Source organism: Huiozyma naganishii, chromosome 6 (genome assembly GCF_000348985.1).
Source record: "Huiozyma naganishii CBS 8797 chromosome 6, complete genome".
Taxonomy (NCBI): domain Eukaryota; kingdom Fungi; phylum Ascomycota; class Saccharomycetes; order Saccharomycetales; family Saccharomycetaceae; genus Huiozyma; species Huiozyma naganishii.
The window spans coordinates 731,620-745,469 of NC_035927.1; the positions used below are offsets into that span (position 1 = coordinate 731,620).

A 13,850-nucleotide genomic window follows, 5' to 3' on the forward strand; every position below is an offset into this window, starting at 1 on the left:
ATCCTAGGTTGACCGGCAGGAAAGTACATATTTTTATATAGAAGAAATGGGGCCAGTTATGCAAGTTTTGTAGCTGGCCACACAGTTTTCGAGATCAGCCAGAGTGGATTGAGTGTGTTCCAGGGCAGTGCCCAGCAGAGCAATCGTCCGTCAAGATGACCCGTTTTTAGCTTTCACTCCGTATGGCATTTTAGCCTCGGGTAAAATATTATGGTGAACCTGCAACGTTTCTTGCTGGTGGGTTGTACTTGCGGTGTAGGGGCTTCAGTTTTTCCACAGCTTGACAGATCTATCCCACCCACTGCTCACCAGGTACTTGCAGTCTCCGGCAACATCAACACCAAGAAGCTTATCCGTGTGCCCCTCCAGACAGCATATTTTGTTCCAGTTGTCGCTGCTGTAGACGTTCAGCGCACGGTCGTACCCACCAGATACGAGAACGTCCCCCCGGTTCCGTTCAAATCTCAGACTGCTAACGATGCTCTTGTGCGCCAACAGTTTGGTGGCAGGTTGCTCCAGTTTTCTCAGATCCCACACATTGACAACACCATCACCCCCCCCAGTGGCCAATTGGTGCGAGTTAGACGACCAGTCTACACAGTATACTGGTTTCGCATGGCCCTGCAACGTCACGATGTTCTTCCCAGACCTGAGGTCCCACACCATTGCCAGACTGTCGAGCCCTCCGCTGCAGATCAGTGCCCCGTCTGGCTGGAAGGAGAGACTGTACACCTCTTTCGAGTGGCCCTCTTGCAATTGCAATTCCTGTGCCGTCTCCACATCCCACAACCTCCATGTGGTGTCGAACGAGGCACTGGCCACGTACTTGTCACTTGGGTGGAAGACAGTGTTGACGACCCGGTTTTCGTGCCCGCCCAGCGTGGCTACGTTGACAAGACCGTTGCTCTCCCCATTGTAACGAGTCAGTCTCACATAATTGTCGTCCGCACCGGTAACAAGTAGTGAGCCCTCGGAGTTCCAATCGAGACCACCAACTTTGCCTGCATGTGCTGGCAACGATGCCAGGGACTCAAGGGACTCACAATCAAAGACGGAAATACCACCATCCCAGCTGGCCGATGCAAACCGGGATTGATTTGGAGATATTCTGACAAGGGATACGGGCCTCGTGGAGGCAACTTGTGACGCCTCCAACTGGAGTTTACTTACGGAACTGTTCAGGGCACGCCGCCTCGTAATTTCAGTGTTCACATCCAAATTATCTGCATCGGCTTTGCACTTCCGTAACCGTCGACGGGACCGTTCCATCGAGTATCTTATCAAGAATCTCCTGGAGTGGACCAGCTCATCCGATGCAGGTGTGTAGAACTCTTCTTCTTCCTCTTCGTCATCACTGACCTCCGCCTTCTCAGGTTGCTGAACAGTTCCACTTTTACTCCCAAGTAACGGATTGAACTGCTGCAATTTGTGTATTACGTTCTTGTTAGCGGCCACTAGTACCGCAACCCTGGCTCTCCTCTCCTCATCCGTCTCCTTCGGTAGCACTGCTGGTTGACCTAACAGTCGCAGCACCTCCCGTACTTCTGCGTCGTTCTCGGGCGCGAGGGACAGTCGTTGCGCACTTTCATCACGCAACCGCACTACCTCGCCTTCAGTGTCATCATGCACCCCAGATCGAACGGGCAAGTGATCCAGATCCATGGTCCTTGCGCCATTCTATAGTCTCTGTTCTCTTGGTCATCTCAACTGAAAAATGATGTGAATTGTTCATTAACCAACCCAACGGGCCTCAGAGAGCGTGAGCGTATATCCGGTACTCGCACCACGGTGTAGCCATGCAGTTACTCAAGGAGAAGCACATTGCGTATGTAAAGTCGCTGGACTCGCATACTGATGATTATGAATACTGGCTGTCCGAGCATCTTCGACTGAACGGGGTGTATTGGGGGTTGACTGTGCTTTGCATTCTAGGGTCACCAGAGACTTTTGACAAAGACGATGTCATAGCCTTTGTGATGTCCTGTTGGGATGACAAGTACGGAGGGTTTGCCCCATTCCCTAGACACGATTCTCATTTGCTTTCAACGCTTTCTGGGTTGCAAATACTGGCCACTTTGGGAGGGCTGGACAATGTGAAGAAGGATCAGTTGAAACTCTCGCAGTGCCTCAAGTTCATCAGTTCAAACCAATTGGAAGATGGGTCTTTCCAGGGGGATCGTTTTGGAGAGGTGGATGCTCGGTTCAGTTATAACGCTCTGAGTTGCCTGTCGATCCTGGGTGAATTGACCCCAGAGGTCGTCGATCCCGCTGTGAATTTTGTGCTGAGATGTTACAACTTTGACGGAGGGTTTGGCCTGTCCCCGGGTGCAGAATCGCATGCATCGATGGCGTTCACTTGCTTGGGGGCCCTCAAAATCACAGGGAAATTGCATCTTCTATCCCCAGAACAAATTGACATGATCGGATGGTGGCTTTGCGAAAGACAATTGCCAGAGGGCGGGCTGAATGGCCGTCCAAGCAAGCTACCAGATGTTTGTTACTCGTGGTGGGTCCTTTCATCGCTCGCCATAATTGGGAAACTTGAGTGGATTGACTACGAAAAGCTGACGCAGTTTATCCTATCCTGCCAGGACGAGAAGCGCGGAGGGATTAGCGATAGACCGAACAACGAGGCAGATGTGTTTCACACTGTCTTTGGTGTGGCAGGGCTAAGTCTCCTAGGATATAAAGATCTCGTGCCCGTAGATCCTACATACTGCATGCCTTACTCCATAACGGCGACGTTCCAGAAATATGGCCTCTATTGAACTTTATATAATGCTTTGAACAGAGACTCGCTAAGTTGTTAGAAGAGCACCTCCTCCTCTATACAGTTCCTTGTAGACGGGAAATACCTACTATACTTTAGCTTTCTGTTCACTATCAACGAACCTGGGTTTATCGCTTTGCAGCCGTTATAAGTCAGGTTGAGTTTTGGTGCCGTAGTGTCACATAGTATCAATGTAGTGGGGGCTGGGAACAACATGAGCGTGTGGTCCTGTTCCCAATCGACGGGTCTAATGCTTTCCACAAAGGGTGATATGTGGCCCTGGTCAAGGACGGTTTTAACCAGTTTCCGCGCTTGTTCCAACTCGCGGGGCAATTGGTCAGGGTTTTTCACCAGCTGGTCGATATACTGGCCCTCTTCCTCTCCAGAATGTGGATCCTTCGAACTTGCAATCGCCGGGAAAGAGACATCATGGACCTTTAACCTTTGTTGCAGATCATCCCTTACCAAAAAAATTTCTTGGGAGTAGTACATAATGCGACACGGGTTAGTTGCCCAAACAATATCTTGTTTCAGCACTCTTTCCAACTTGTGTGTTACCAGCGAGGGTAACGGCGCCATGGGAAGAACACCGTCCATACCTAAGGTGGACATGCTTTTCCAGGGATCATTATTGCCGGGCACGAAGACAAATTTGGTACTTGACACCAGCTCTGGGAACTCTTCTAATATAACCGCGAGGGATTCGAATCCCTTTCTGTACAATGTAGTGCTTGGAATTGCGTTTGACGAAGTCGGAATGACCGGTTTAGAGAAGAAAGATCCAAAGCAAATTATTGCATACGGTGGGAGCTCTTCCAGTTTTGCGAATAACTTCCTCAACGCATCATGCACGTTCTGCTGATCAAGAAACATGCTCTCTCCACCAAGCAATATAATTTCGTTCTCGTCGAGTTCGATCTCCTTTTCATGTAAAACTATAAGTCTCTGTTTATCCAAATGAGTGGCTCTTACCAAATCCAAATTACCCAATGCCAATTGCGAGTCGACTCGCTTTTCCCCCGGTGGGTGTGTCATTGAGGTGACATGGAACGTCTGCCCCACTGTGAAATAAATCCCCTCTGCAATGACTATGCAACCAGGCATGTAATACGACAATGGAGTTGGGACACATTGTGAAATGTCTATCTCAATGGATCCGGATGGATCTTCAAGGGCCCATTTACCCTTATTGTTCATGATCAATAAACCTAAGACGACAAAGTTCTGCGAATCCTTCCCCATGAAGTTCTTAATTTCTGTGAACTCAAAGGGGGCACCTAGAGATGCCGCATTTCGCAGAGACCTGTCCCTCGTTATATAATACCTTGTGCTGAACATGTCTTGTTTCAACGCTGGAGGAGATGTGTTAGCCGGGCTGTCGAATTGTTTCTTCCAGTGGTTGTACGGCACTCTTCGCTGCTGGATCGTGTTTATGCATTGCCACACATCTTCGACGGGCAAGTCCTGATGGTTCTCCAAAATCCCATCCTGGGATCTCGATTGGACGATGACTTCCTCCAGCAGCTCGGCGAGTACTTGCCGAACATGTACACCATCGACAAAAATGCCTCTACAAGTGTCGTTTCTCCACTGTGCGGCAAAAGTATCGAGAAACGGGTTTATTTCGTCTTTCCATTGCGCACCATACGAGCTACCGATGTATTTGGCCAATTCCTGCAACCCATCTAACTTAATCGCGAGTCCATATTTTTTGGTCAATGCTCTGTAAACTACAGGTCGCAGGACTTGCGGGGGTATAACCACGGGCAGAGTTGTCATAGATGCACCGAAAACGTACCAATTGAGTAAAGTGCTGGGCTCTCCTTGGAGTTTAGAATCAGTGGCCCGGGCTGCGACGCGTTTATCGAGCAGTTGTAATCCAAAGAGTTCAATTTAAAAAGTCTTACTTTCCAGAACAGGTAATTCTGGATGCTTTGTATCTACCTGAAAAAGAAACTCTTTCCTGTTTTGGACATAACTTCCCGTTTTGGTATTGACGGGGCCAAACGTAACGGCAACCAACAGCCGACAACAACACCAACCCCAACCCCAACCCCAACATTACTGATGGTTCAGAATCCTTTAACTATACATTGGCGAAAGTTTTGGAAAAATTATTCACTACTCTATTAGCACTACGAGACAAAATGATGACGAAGAAACGAAACCAGTTATGCTGGATTCTTTATTTTCCGATTAGAAGATATGTTGGACGTGGAGTTCGATGACGATGACGTTGCCGTCATCGTCGCCGAAGAGGCTAGTTGGTTGGATGACCTTGCCCTAGATATCGGGACCTTCTGTAGCTTTTGGGTCAGATCCTCCAAGTTCTTCTTGAACTGGGTATTTGTTTCTTTGCGATCCTCTATTTGATGGTTCAGGCGTGCCATGCCGGCTTTCACGTCCTCTTGTTTTGCAATAAACTTGTTTGAACTCGCCTCAATCTCCAATTCGATGCTAGTTATCGACTCCTTGACTTTAACCAGCTCTTCACCAGCACTTTGCATAGCTTCATCTGCTCTCTTTATTTCCCTCTCCATGTACTCGTTCTCCAACGTTTTGGACTCCGATATGCGTTGTTCCCGTTCAATCTCTTCGTTTAAGCTATTAGATTTCTCGAAAAGATCGGTACACTCCTTCAATTCTGGAGTTCGAGCCTTCAATGACTCCAGAAGCGATGCAAACTCAACCTCCAAGTTTTCAGTCTCTGTGTAATACAGCTTATTCTCCTGTTCCAATACATCGCTCTTTTTCACGTTATCCGCGACGACAGCTTTCGCATCATCGAGCTTGTGCGATATTTTCTGGTCTTCTTCCTGATAAAAGGTTATATGACCTTCCTCAATAGAATCCATTTCAAAGTACATCTGGATATCTTTAATTTGTCTCAGGATGTCCACGTACAGTTGACCCATATTTTGGATCAGCTTATGCGTCAGTATATTGCTGGACAAATGATAGTCAGATTCCATTTTCTGATCGCTGCTTATTATGCCCGTGAGTTGGCCCATGCCCTGCTTAGTGGGATTCTTGGAATAGTCGTTCTTGAGTCGCTTCGTTTCGTAGAAGGAGGGTGCAGATGCATTGTCCTCCGTATTCAAGGCGTCCGTCTTTTCGTTGGGGCTTCTGAAACGCCGCCTCTTCCTAGAATTTGTCGCTCCACCATCATTATCATCAGACTCGCCAAAGTTAGCGTTCCCAATACTCGCTCGCTTGCTACTGAACTTGACTTCACTTAGCAACGACCTTTCCACGTCCATGGAGTTATACTTTTGGATCGGGAAGACGTCTGGCAGTGGCCACGGTATTAACGGGTTTTCTAGCCATTCCAGCAGATAGTTCAAGTGCTGATAGTAGATTGGCCTCAAATCAGGCGGTAAGGCCCCGACCCGGTCTCTCAAAACGACTACGGCAGCGGTGACGTTCTCTAAGTACTCCCTCGAGTTTTTCTCATACAACTTACCAAAGTACAAAGCGCAATGGTCAATGGAGTTTATAGCGACCAGTCTTACGACAGGGGCCCGCGTTCGGCGGCCCCTGTTGCTTCTTGCGTGGGTCAGAACCACCTGCATCTCCGGTGTATCCGGGTCAACACTAGAATCCACAGCAATTAACATATCAAACTGTCGGGTGCCCTTGGTGATTGGTAACGTTTCCGGATCCCATGACTTCGACGGAAATATGTGGCACGTACAACTGTACGACTTCTTCTGCTTCTTCAATTTTGACTTGATCGTCTGGCCATCGTACCGCTTGACGTTCACGTTGCTCCCGAGCAGCAGCGCCTCAACCAAATCCATGGTCCGCCCTGGTCTACAGACAACCGCGGTATCCGTCTCGTACTCTTGCACGAGGGCAACCAGGTCCCGGAGCACTTGGAATTTCCCGCTCGTCTCCGCCAAATAACTGGGGACGTCTCTCGTGACGAGAGATTTGGGCAAGAAGTGGTCGATCAGAAGGTACGGATGCGTAGCAACTAATTCATTGTTCCGGCACATCGTCTCCATGGATCCTAACACAACGTCCTCCTTGTAGTTCTTTGTCTCAAAGTACCGCAAAATGTCTGAGTAATGAAGTGAGACAATCTGGTCAGTCAACTCCCTCTGGTATGTGCACATCGTCGTGGGCAGCCAGTAATCCCCGGAAACGTTGCCCGAAACACCCAGGATTGTAGCGTCGACAATGGACGGCACGGGCCGCGTGTCCAATATTCTCAAAAGATCCATCTTAGCTCTCCCGCTATAAATTAAAACAGTGTTCAACAGCGGTGCTCAATATCTAAAAATAGAGACCCAAACAACCACAACGTAAAGTCACAGAGATAACACTCGTGAGTTACACGATTACACTTCTACATATAACAGAATCATCCAAAAATATTAAAACTGAAAAATTCTGGATATTTTAAGCAAAAGCGATGAGTTGATGACGTACGTCGTAGCACTAGTGTTACTCTGAAGTAGTGTCTCTTGGAGGTCCGCTGCTGGTTCGATTGTGTGGGATATTTGTTAAGAGGACTAAGTGTACGGTATGCTTGATTCTGGTGCTAATACGGGGGGTAATTTGCTGAGTGCGGACGAGATTGCACTTTATGACCGGCAGATTCGGCTCTGGGGGTTGGCCGCACAGGCCAACATGCGGTCCGCTAAGGTGTTGCTGGCCGGGTGCGGGGCCATCGGGACCGAGATTACGAAGAATATCGTGCTGAGCGGGATTGGTCACTTGTGTATCTGTGACGGGCACGTCGTGACAGAGGAGGATCTCGGGTCGCAGTTCTTTCTAGCGCGGGACAGTGTCGGTCTGAAGAGGATTGCCGCAGTGAGGGAGAGGGTCGTGGAATTGAACCCACGGGTCGCTCTGTCCTTCGAGGACATATTCGTGGACACCATGGACGAGGAGTTCCTCGCAAAGTTCGACTTGGTTATTGGGACCGAGCTGGGTGAGCAGCAAATTTCGCACCTGAATAAGCTGACAAGGAAATTGAACATCCCACTGTACGTGGCTGGATCGAACGGCTTGTTTGGGTACATTTTCGTGGACTTGATACAGTTTGATGGGACGAACGAGAAGTTGCAAAGTGCGAAACCCACTGTGACAGGATCAGTGTCTGCAAACAGAGAAATTATCAAAGTGGAGGTCCACACGGATGATGACGACGACAAGAAGACATTTGAAACGATTATGACTCGTAACAAATACAGACCGTTCGACGAAATGCTGCTAAATGCTACATTGAAGGGTCAGTTGAAAAGAAGACAGCTGAAACGGGTTTCTAATGTCTTACCATTGACGCTGACCCAACTACAGAACAGCAAGTTGCTTCACGAAAACGCTGAGAAATTCACCGAAAATGTTAGAACAATGTGCGATCAGCTTGGAATTGACCAAGGGACACTGTCACAGGAGTACATCTCACAATTTATCAACCAGGCAGGGCTGGAGTTTGCTCCAGTAGCTGCTGTTATCGGAGGCGTCCTTGCACAAGACGTGGTCAATATCTTGGGGAAAAGACAATTGCCCCTGAACAACTTCATCATCTTTGATGGAATCACATTGGATATGCCCATCTTCGAGTTGTGATAAGATATAAGTAGTAAAGAGAAAGAAAGGTAAGATATATAATTATATATGTTTCTTGGGTAAAAAGGTTTTGCATACTGTATTTTGTATCCATTACGTGTTCGAACGGAAACATGGGAACACGGTTTTGAAGAAATTTCCTAACTTCTGGCAAAGGGCGGTGCCCCTGCGAAATTTCGATGGATTAAATTCTAGTTATGACTGGCCTGTAACGGCAACTTGCTGTAAGTGGGTCATGAAATTTTGCAGCGAGACATCGTCGGTTAAGACAATGGTGGAACCGCTGCGGGCCATATCCTGGTAGTTATCCGAGGGGTTCAACTTAGACAACAGGAATCTGGCCTGAGAACCACCGGCCTCTGTGTCAATAAATCTTGGTAGCGGAAATCTATCAACCAACAGTTCAGCAGCCTCCAGTTTGGGCTCCTCCAATAGCGCTTTAAAATCAGCATAGTTGGGGTCGTCTTGATAACCAGCTTTCCTCCATTGAGCAATTTGTTCACCATGATATATCAAGATGTAGAAGAAAGTATCCAACAACAGAATCGTGTTTGGTTTCACCGACACAGAGTCCAAGAGAACAGGCTGTGGATCCTCCTCCATGGAGAACGATGTCAGAGTAGGCTGGATCATGATCAACGAGTTAGTTGTGTCCTCTCTGGTGAAGATGTGTCTGTAGAAGGCAGTCTCATCTGGCGAGTTGTTGAACACACTTAGGAACTGTGATCTTCTCAAGTAGTACGTGAACTGAGGGTACAGGGAGAAGTTTGGTGCCAGTCTGAACGACGCTGGGTCCTCTTTGTTGTAGTCCGCGTATTTCTGGCACAGTTTGATCAAGTTCCGGTCGATCCATCTGATGACGTCCGCACCGTCGTCCTGTTCTGCCTTGTATACTGCAATTCTTGCCATCAACACAGCTGCCGCCTCTTGGTCGAACGATGCGGCGATCGCAGGTGTCCCGAATGGCAGCAGTTGGTTCGCAACAGTAGTCACTCTAATACGGTTTGTCCCGGAGGAGTGCTGGTACGATGTGACAAATTGTGTGTAGGCAAGCTTGGGTCCGTCCCCGTTCATCATGCCCATGTTGTTCCCCGCGGTGTTGTTGGCGACCGTGTTTGCAATTTCAAAGAACACGGCGTAGGTGTGATGTGGGGACAAAGTGGACATCTTCCATGTGGAGGTACCACCGCTGCCGATCTCCGAGTCGCTGATGTTGTGCGCGTCTGTCTTCTTGACTGCAGTGGCGTGGCCGACAAGCCCTTGCAATTTCAAGTCCTTGCTTGTCTTGACGGACATGATACCGTTGAAGGCCATCTTCAAGTATCCCTCCTCATCCTTCGAGAACAGTCTCGTGTAGGACTGCTTAAAGATCGCTGTGGAGAACGCATCGGTCAACAGCAGTACCCCACCTGTAGAGTCTGTCAATTGCTTCATCTCAGACATACCGACCTGGTCGTACGACCCAGCAAAGATGTCAACCGTGTGACCGTTCTCGGCGATTCTGTTGGCGATTTGGTTGTAGAACTTGCAAGCCTTCTTGTAGTGGGCGGCGCGGTCCGAGTCGATATCATGGTGTGATCTCAGAGGGTCCTTCAATTCCGAGTTGACGATCAGCCCAGGAGACAGCGTGCCTGGCCCAGCAGCAAACAGGATGATCCGTGCTGGGACGTTCTTGTAGCAGCCTTGCAACAGCAGCGAGGCAATGTTCAGAGCTGACCCTGTCGCTCGCAAAGGTCTGTGCCCCGCTGGGACTGACCACTGGTCTGGGGACAAGTTCTCCAACAACTGGTTGAGCTTGAACTCGACTTGCTCCAATGGCAAAAAGAACCTGTTAAGCGAGACTGGAGTCACTTTCAAGTTTGGCACTGCCATCCCGCTTGCCGGTTTCTGACCCGTGAGCATCTCGGTGAGCTGGTCGATCTGGTACTCTCTGTCACCTCTGAAGACGTTGCACCTGTCGATCGTTTCACTGGACAGGTCGTGCAGTTGCACGACGTTCCCGTAGGTGATCAACCCAATCAGCGCGTTCGGTGGCAGCACGGACAACGAAGTAATGATACTTTCCTTCAACGCGTCAAGGTTCTCCTGTTCGGAAGTAATGTCAATGACGAAGAAGAAGATGGGTGGGATCTGCACGGGCTTGTTGGTGATGTACTCTACGGTGGTCATCTGCAACTCAAGTGGCATGTTCTCCTGCGTCATGTTCGCATACTGCGTGGGCAAGTGGTTTCTCGAGTTACAGATCGGACACGTCCACGAGTTGCTGCGAGGGTCAATCGCACAGTAAGGGTTCAAAATCGCCTTACATTGCGGACCAGAACACACGACAGGGTTGTACTGTGCGAGATTCAGTTGCGACTCCCCATTCTCATCCTCGAACTCCTTCAGCGGCGTGTAAACGCACCCGACCGGGATCACGTTCTTGTTAGCGTCCGTTCTTGTCGAGGGGAACACGTTCCAGGAGAAACGTACCCCGTTGATGTCCTCGTTGGTCTCGAAATCCATTGGCAGCTTCCTGAGTGTCTATGCCTAGCAATACCACGCTGTTCTGCTCCCTTTCCCTCTCTTCCTTCTCGTCTGTTGTGGACACGTCGAAACGAAGAAGAATTGTATCAAAAATTTTCAGTGTCTCAAGAGATCGAAGTAAGTGCAGTGACGAGTGCGTTGGGAAGTTGCACTGCTGTGAGTGGCTTGTCTTGGTGATTGGGAAACTGTCAGTGGAAGTGTTTGGAGCCCTGTTTCCACAGTATCCTTTCGTCCCACCCACTTTGCGATACTCGACCACGGGAAAATGGAAAGTTTTCGCCAGGAAGGACGTTGGTCACTGTTGGCCGTTGTGTGTCTCGCAGTGACAGTGCGGTGCGCCGTGACCGCCATGTTCCCTTCGCTGCAACAGCAGTTAGATCAACAGGTCGAATTTTCGACGCCAATGACGTCGTATAAATCGCTGCGTGAAGGTTTGTTCCTTCTGCGACATGGGCTGCCCGTATACTCCGGAGGTGTAGTACACCAGCCACCGTTGCTTCTCAGTGTGTTCAGTCGGGTGCCCAATTGTTGTCACAGGTACCTGTACGCGGTGGCAGACGGGGTCGTTGCATGTCAGCTGATGCTCGTGTCGCGTGCCCTGTTCTCACGTACTCCAGGGCAGAGACGGGTCCCCACATGGGTCGTTGGGCTGCTGTTTGCACTGAACCCACTTGCGTTGCTCTCGTGTGTGAGCCAATCAACCGTGTCCCTCACAAACGTGGCTCTGTCGTCATGTGTCTACTGCGCCGTTGTGCTTCGAAACACATGGCTCAGCGGTGTTGCACTAGCTTTCGCAAGTTACTTGAACGTGTACAATGCGGTTCTCGCGATACCGCTGTTCAATGCGTTCAACGGTGCACGCCGCGAGGTGTGTCTCTTCACGAGCGTGTTTGCCCTGTGCCTTGCGTTGCTTCTCCTGCTGAGCGGGTCACAGGGCAACGGTGGTGCATTCGATGGGTCATTTCTACAAGCGACGTACGGTGCGATGATCCGGTTCGAATCCGTCGCTCCAAACCTCGGTCTATGGTGGTACTTCTTCATCGAGATGTTCCAAGAGTTCATCCCCTTCTTCAAGGGCGTGTTCAACGTGTTCCACGTCGGTGTTACGCCCGCCATTGCATGGAGGTTCAGGGGGCAACCACTGTACAGTTTTGTGATCAGTCTACTGTGGCTCACACTCACGAAACCGTACCCTACTTTGGGGGACACAGCACTGTGCTTTGCGTACTTACCCCTGTTCGCACCGTTGTTCGGGTACCTTAAGTACCCACTCTTCTCAACACTACTGTTCCTACACGGTGTGATGCTCTCGCCCATTTTCTACCACCTGTGGATCGACCTCGGGTCCGGGAACAGTAACTTCTTCTACGCAGTTTCCCTCGTGTACGCCCTGGCCCTCGGGTCCATCATTGCGGACTTCGTCTGGGCCATGCTTCGCATGGAGTACGACGGCGGCTCGCCGAACTACAAAAGACGTCTCACCCAGATATAAACTACATACAACTACAATCTACATCTATAGCTACTCTTCACCGACTGCTCATCACGAACTGAACAGTTTTTAAAGCCGTTTTTTGAACCGCAGAAGAAGACACCCTGTGTTGCAAGAGAGAGGGAGAAAGCGGGCAGATAGACCGTACTGGTGACCCGCTCGCACATGTCAGAGGTATGTTATGTTGTTGCTGTGTGTGTACTGCAACTTGCAGAGATGCACTGGGCTTTCTTTCCCCGACGCCCCTTTCAATTATACTGACAAGAAAGATATAAAGATCAGTGGGCAAATTTGCCTCTCTTCAATTTGTTTAGATCACCCCCGTCAACCCGAAACCGTTTCTACGCTCGCTCGTGAACGAGCGTGTTGTCGTGAAGTTGAAGTTCAACGACACAACGTACAGGGGCACGCTGCTCTCCACAGACAACTACTTTAACTTGCAACTCGCAGACGCAGAGGAGATCATCGGCAGCACAAACAGGGGAACAGTCGGCGAGATCTTCATCCGCTGCAACAACGTCCTCTGGATCGGCACGGATCAGGACCAGCCGTCGCCCAAGACAGCTTGACCATCGAGAAGACGACACGTTACACACACTATGGAAAATTTTTCACTTTATATAATACTAAGCAGACCGCGTTATGTAACACGTCTGTACTATAGGTTCTGGAACTAGCTGGTCAAGACAAGCTTATTATACTGCCGAAATATGACGATCACTCAGTCTGTTATTGTCCCCGCTTACAAGGAGAAGTTGAACATCAAGCCGCTGACGCAGCGGTTGTTCGCCGCTTTGGGCAACGACGCGTCCAATTGCACTGAACTCGTCTTCGTCGACGACAACTCGCAGGATGGATCCGTTGAGGAAGTTGAGGCTCTGCAGAGACAGGGATATAACGTCAAGATCACCGTGCGTACCACGGAACGTGGTCTTTCCTCTGCGGTGCTTCGCGGGTTCCACGACGCACAGGGCCAGTACGTCATCTGCATGGACGCAGACTTGCAACACCCACCTGAGTCCGTGCCCATGCTATTCGATGCTCTTAAGAAACACGCGTTCGTCGTGGGCACGCGGTACGCCCCAGGGGTCGGTATCGACAAGGACTGGCCTTTGCACAGACGTGTCATCTCTGCTACGGCGCGGATGATGGCCAGACCGCTCACCGAGTGCAGCGACCCAATGAGCGGGTTCTTCGGGCTGCAGAAACAGTACCTAGACAAGGCAGACCCTGCGGTCATCAACTCCGAGGGGTTCAAGATCGCTCTCGAATTGCTCGCCAAACTCGCCCCTCCCAGAGGACCCTGCGAAGAGATTGGGCGAGGTGCCCTTCTCCTTCGGTGTCAGAACTGAGGGTGAGTCCAAACTGTCTGGGAAAGTCATCGTTCAGTACTTGCAACAGCTACAACAACTCTACGTCTTCAAATACGGCGGGGAGAACCTCCTCCTGTTTCTCTTATTCGCGCTCATCTTAGCGCTTTAC

General features: G+C 49.8%; 9 protein-coding genes across 9 annotated transcripts; 5 read left to right on the forward strand and 4 right to left on the reverse strand.

Annotated features, from left to right (window-relative positions):
- Positions 1 to 264: 264 nt before the first annotated feature.
- Positions 265 to 1,662, reverse strand: PRP4 (U4/U6-U5 snRNP complex subunit PRP4; the record flags this gene model as incomplete). Its single annotated transcript, XM_022608842.1, has 1 exon — positions 265 to 1,662. The coding sequence occupies one exon, from the start codon at positions 1,660 to 1,662 to the stop codon at positions 265 to 267; it is 1,398 nt and encodes a 465-aa protein (XP_022465297.1).
- Positions 1,663 to 1,796: 134 nt separating this feature from the next.
- BET2 (Rab geranylgeranyltransferase BET2) lies at positions 1,797 to 2,768 on the forward strand (the record flags this gene model as incomplete). The annotated part of the gene is made up of 1 exon (XM_022608843.1): positions 1,797 to 2,768. One exon carries the CDS (start codon positions 1,797 to 1,799, stop codon positions 2,766 to 2,768), a length of 972 nt encoding a protein of 323 aa, XP_022465298.1.
- Positions 2,769 to 2,806: 38 nt separating this feature from the next.
- DPB2 (DNA polymerase epsilon noncatalytic subunit) lies at positions 2,807 to 4,549 on the reverse strand (the record flags this gene model as incomplete). Its single annotated transcript, XM_022608844.1, has 1 exon — positions 2,807 to 4,549. One exon carries the CDS (start codon positions 4,547 to 4,549, stop codon positions 2,807 to 2,809), a length of 1,743 nt encoding a protein of 580 aa, XP_022465299.1.
- A 392-nt stretch (positions 4,550 to 4,941) lies between these two features.
- Positions 4,942 to 6,996, reverse strand: HDA3 (Hda3p; the record flags this gene model as incomplete). The annotated part of the gene is made up of 1 exon (XM_022608845.1): positions 4,942 to 6,996. One exon carries the CDS (start codon positions 6,994 to 6,996, stop codon positions 4,942 to 4,944), a length of 2,055 nt encoding a protein of 684 aa, XP_022465300.1.
- Positions 6,997 to 7,300: 304 nt separating this feature from the next.
- On the forward strand, positions 7,301 to 8,350 carry AOS1 (E1 ubiquitin-activating protein AOS1; the record flags this gene model as incomplete). The annotated part of the gene is made up of 1 exon (XM_022608846.1): positions 7,301 to 8,350. One exon carries the CDS (start codon positions 7,301 to 7,303, stop codon positions 8,348 to 8,350), a length of 1,050 nt encoding a protein of 349 aa, XP_022465301.1.
- A 195-nt stretch (positions 8,351 to 8,545) lies between these two features.
- On the reverse strand, positions 8,546 to 10,855 carry SEC23 (GTPase-activating protein SEC23; the record flags this gene model as incomplete). The annotated part of the gene is made up of 1 exon (XM_022608847.1): positions 8,546 to 10,855. One exon carries the CDS (start codon positions 10,853 to 10,855, stop codon positions 8,546 to 8,548), a length of 2,310 nt encoding a protein of 769 aa, XP_022465302.1.
- Positions 10,856 to 11,141: 286 nt separating this feature from the next.
- GAB1 (GPI-anchor transamidase subunit GAB1) lies at positions 11,142 to 12,368 on the forward strand (the record flags this gene model as incomplete). The annotated part of the gene is made up of 1 exon (XM_022608848.1): positions 11,142 to 12,368. One exon carries the CDS (start codon positions 11,142 to 11,144, stop codon positions 12,366 to 12,368), a length of 1,227 nt encoding a protein of 408 aa, XP_022465303.1.
- Positions 12,369 to 12,533: 165 nt separating this feature from the next.
- On the forward strand, positions 12,534 to 12,937 carry SMX3 (mRNA splicing protein SMX3; the record flags this gene model as incomplete). Its single annotated transcript, XM_022608849.1, has 2 exons — positions 12,534 to 12,542; positions 12,683 to 12,937. 2 exons carry the CDS (start codon positions 12,534 to 12,536, stop codon positions 12,935 to 12,937), a joined length of 264 nt encoding a protein of 87 aa, XP_022465304.1.
- Positions 12,938 to 13,078: 141 nt separating this feature from the next.
- On the forward strand, positions 13,079 to 13,720 carry DPM1 (dolichyl-phosphate beta-D-mannosyltransferase; the record flags this gene model as incomplete). Its single annotated transcript, XM_022608850.1, has 1 exon — positions 13,079 to 13,720. The coding sequence occupies one exon, from the start codon at positions 13,079 to 13,081 to the stop codon at positions 13,718 to 13,720; it is 642 nt and encodes a 213-aa protein (XP_022465305.1).
- Between the last annotated feature and the right edge of the window lie 130 nt (positions 13,721 to 13,850).